This window comes from Cucurbita pepo, unplaced genomic scaffold, assembly GCF_002806865.2.
Source record: "Cucurbita pepo subsp. pepo cultivar mu-cu-16 unplaced genomic scaffold, ASM280686v2 Cp4.1_scaffold000313, whole genome shotgun sequence".
NCBI classification, from domain to species: domain Eukaryota; kingdom Viridiplantae; phylum Streptophyta; class Magnoliopsida; order Cucurbitales; family Cucurbitaceae; genus Cucurbita; species Cucurbita pepo.
In genome coordinates this window covers 1-2655 of record NW_019646560.1, presented here as the reverse complement: position 1 = coordinate 2655, position 2655 = coordinate 1, and the positions used below count along the sequence as shown (strand labels likewise).

The 2655-nt window shown below is 36.9% G+C and overlaps 1 protein-coding gene across 3 annotated transcripts; it reads right to left on the bottom strand.

The window, feature by feature from the left end:
- Nucleotides 1–297: 297 nt before the first annotated feature.
- On the bottom strand, nt 298–2314 carry LOC111784961 (remorin-like). 3 transcript variants are annotated; one of them, XM_023665462.1, is made up of 5 exons: nt 2006–2314; nt 1179–1226; nt 949–1036; nt 802–883; nt 298–709 (listed from the first exon to the last, which is right to left on the bottom strand). In XM_023665462.1, the coding sequence occupies exons 1-5, from the start codon at nt 2079–2081 to the stop codon at nt 506–508; spliced, it is 498 nt and encodes a 165-aa protein (XP_023521230.1). In that variant the 5' UTR covers nt 2082–2314; the 3' UTR covers nt 298–505. The 3 variants fall into 3 exon arrangements, with proteins under 3 accessions (XP_023521230.1, XP_023521231.1, XP_023521232.1); XM_023665463.1 differs by having other exon boundaries at nt 298–706; XM_023665464.1 differs by having other exon boundaries at nt 1179–1217; nt 2006–2233.
- Nucleotides 2315–2655: the final 341 nt, after the last annotated feature.

Sequence of the window (2655 nt, the reverse complement as noted above, 5' to 3'; positions counted from 1 at the left end):
AATGGCATCAAAGCTAGACACAGCGGTGTGCTAACGAGAGCACTGGGTCATCAAGGGGGTGGATTGTGAGATCCCATATCGGTTGGAGAGGAGAATGAAAAATTCCTTATGAGGGGTGAAAATCATTCCCTAATAGATGCGTTTTAAAACCGTGAGGTAACGTGCCAAAGTGAACAATATCTGGTAACGTTAGGCTTGGGCTATCACACTTGCTAAGGAATAACATGACTGATTCTTTGGGACCGTATCCGGGTATTAATTTCCAGTGCTTTGTAGGCAAACAAGCCGCAGAAGACATGGATCAATACTGTTATTTAGAACTGAATCAGTGCATAGATCATAAGAAAAGAGATCAGTGAGTAAAACGCAGCAAACTGATACAATCTTTACACATCAAAAGGAACACCTGCAAGTCATCTCCAACTAACTCAATACAAAACCAAACAAAGACTAAAACCAGAGTGCAAATCTGAGATAGGAGTCTATTCTTTCAACCCCAACCATCTCAACCACTGAAGCATTTGAGTAGTAGAGCCTTCGGGGTGAACCCGGAAGCTCGATATTTTGCTGCAGTCTCCTCGACCTTCAGACACTGTTCTCTTCGCTCGGCTTCAATGGTTGCTTTCTTCTCTTCACCTTGCTTGTGAATTCCAACGATTTTGTTCTTCATTAGCTCGCCATACTCAGCTTTCTTCTTCTCCATTTTCTCCTTTCGTTTCACAAAAGACCAAACGCTTCAAAACTCGTATCGAAAACCCGAGTCTTAATCAATGAGAAAGAAGTAAAGAAATGAAAATTTACCTCTAACTTCATCAGCTGTGCTTGTATTGAAGCTTTTTTGGTATTCTCCCAAGAATCAATAGCAGAGAGCCGTTTGTATGCCCTGTTCCAAAGATTTCAAGTACAGAATCCAAAATTCAACAACGAACAAACTTCTCTATAGTTTACCTGTTCTCTGCCTTGATCTTCTCACTCTCCTCCCATGCTTTGATCAATGCCAACTTCTTCTCCAATTCGACACGAGCCAACGCAACATCTAAGATCACAAAACCCCGTTCTATAACAATTTCTTTGTTTCGTTTTCTACTTTTAACGAACACTTTCGAATATCTCGAACGCAAGAATCTTGCAAATACTGTTGAATTAGAGGCAACTAGAAAGAAAATGGAGAGTTTTACCTCTGTCCTTTGGAGGAACAAGTTTGTCGGAATGAGGAGCTGAAACCGCTGTCATTTATTTTGTCTTTGTTAGACAAGAAATCAGCCACTAATACAACAAAAAATGACATGAACCGAATAAAGCACATAATTTGTTCAAGAACATGTTTTTTTTTTTCTTTTAATGAAGAATGTGATTGTCACCATTATTAGTTTTCTGTCATTTTGCAGATTTATTTCCAAAGAGGACCAACAAATGATTGGAAAACAAATAAATTGGACACTGTTTTCTTCCCAAATAAATGATTATTGAGAACAACCAGACAAAAGACAATATATATATTTTATGTCTTGTAATAATTTACATAAATATTCAGAAATTAGGGTATACAAAAATTTCTAGACAAGGCAATAAAGCTGTGTAGCAAAAAAAGCTGATCAGTCATGGCACTCTTTTCCCAGTACATTCAAAAACCACTTTTTACTATTTTTTGGTTCAATAATTCAAGGATGCATTTTCTGGGAAAGTAAGATTTTCCCGGAAGCCAAACACACACAAAAGAGAGGCAAGAGTGTTGGATGATGTAGGGAATGATTATGGGTTTATAAGTGAGTAATACTAACTCCATTGTTATTAGACATTTTGGGAAAGCTCAAAACAAAGACACAAGAGCTTATGCTCAAAGTGGACAATATCATATCATTGTGGAGAGTCTTATTCGTCTTACACAGATACCCAAAGAGACTGATAGAAGAAAGGTGCTATAAACAAAAACATTCCAGGAAAGAGTGATTTTGGTTTTCCCAGAAACCAAACAGAAAAAGAAAAAGGAAGGGAAGAAAAATACCGTGGGGAATGAGGGAGTTGTTTTGAAGCGGCACTGGCGGCTGCGAATCTGGTTCAGACTCGTCGGCGCCGCCCATAACGTACTCCTTCAGCTTAGCCACGCTGCCTGTTCTTCTCTGCAAAACCTTTGTGTTCTTCAACAAGTTGTTCAGAAACAGAGAGAAGTGAGAGAAGTTTGTGTTGGTTTGGTGGATTTGGAGTAAAAGAGTTTGGTCCTTTTTCAGTCACCACTTGGGCCTTCCCTAAATTACTACTTCACCATTCTTACATGAATCTTCCCATTATCCCGATAATAATCTTCCTACGTCAATCTATCTTTTTCGTTACTCGTTACGTAAAAAAAAAAAAAACATAATTTAGATATGAACTATATCAATTATCGATGGTATATTAGCGAGAGTCCGACCAGATCTACATATAACATACCATTCATATGCATTCATCCATTAATAGTCAGTATTGAGACTTACTAATAAACATTATTATTATTACGTAACGCTATAATATTTTAGTAGTTGAATTCATTTAATTCTCGCTTTATATTATTTTTCAAAATTATAATTACACCAGGTTCTCTTATAGGCTAGACATAGAGCTTGTACTACATTATTTTTTTACATAAAAACTTATTTAATTGAGAAATTAATACTG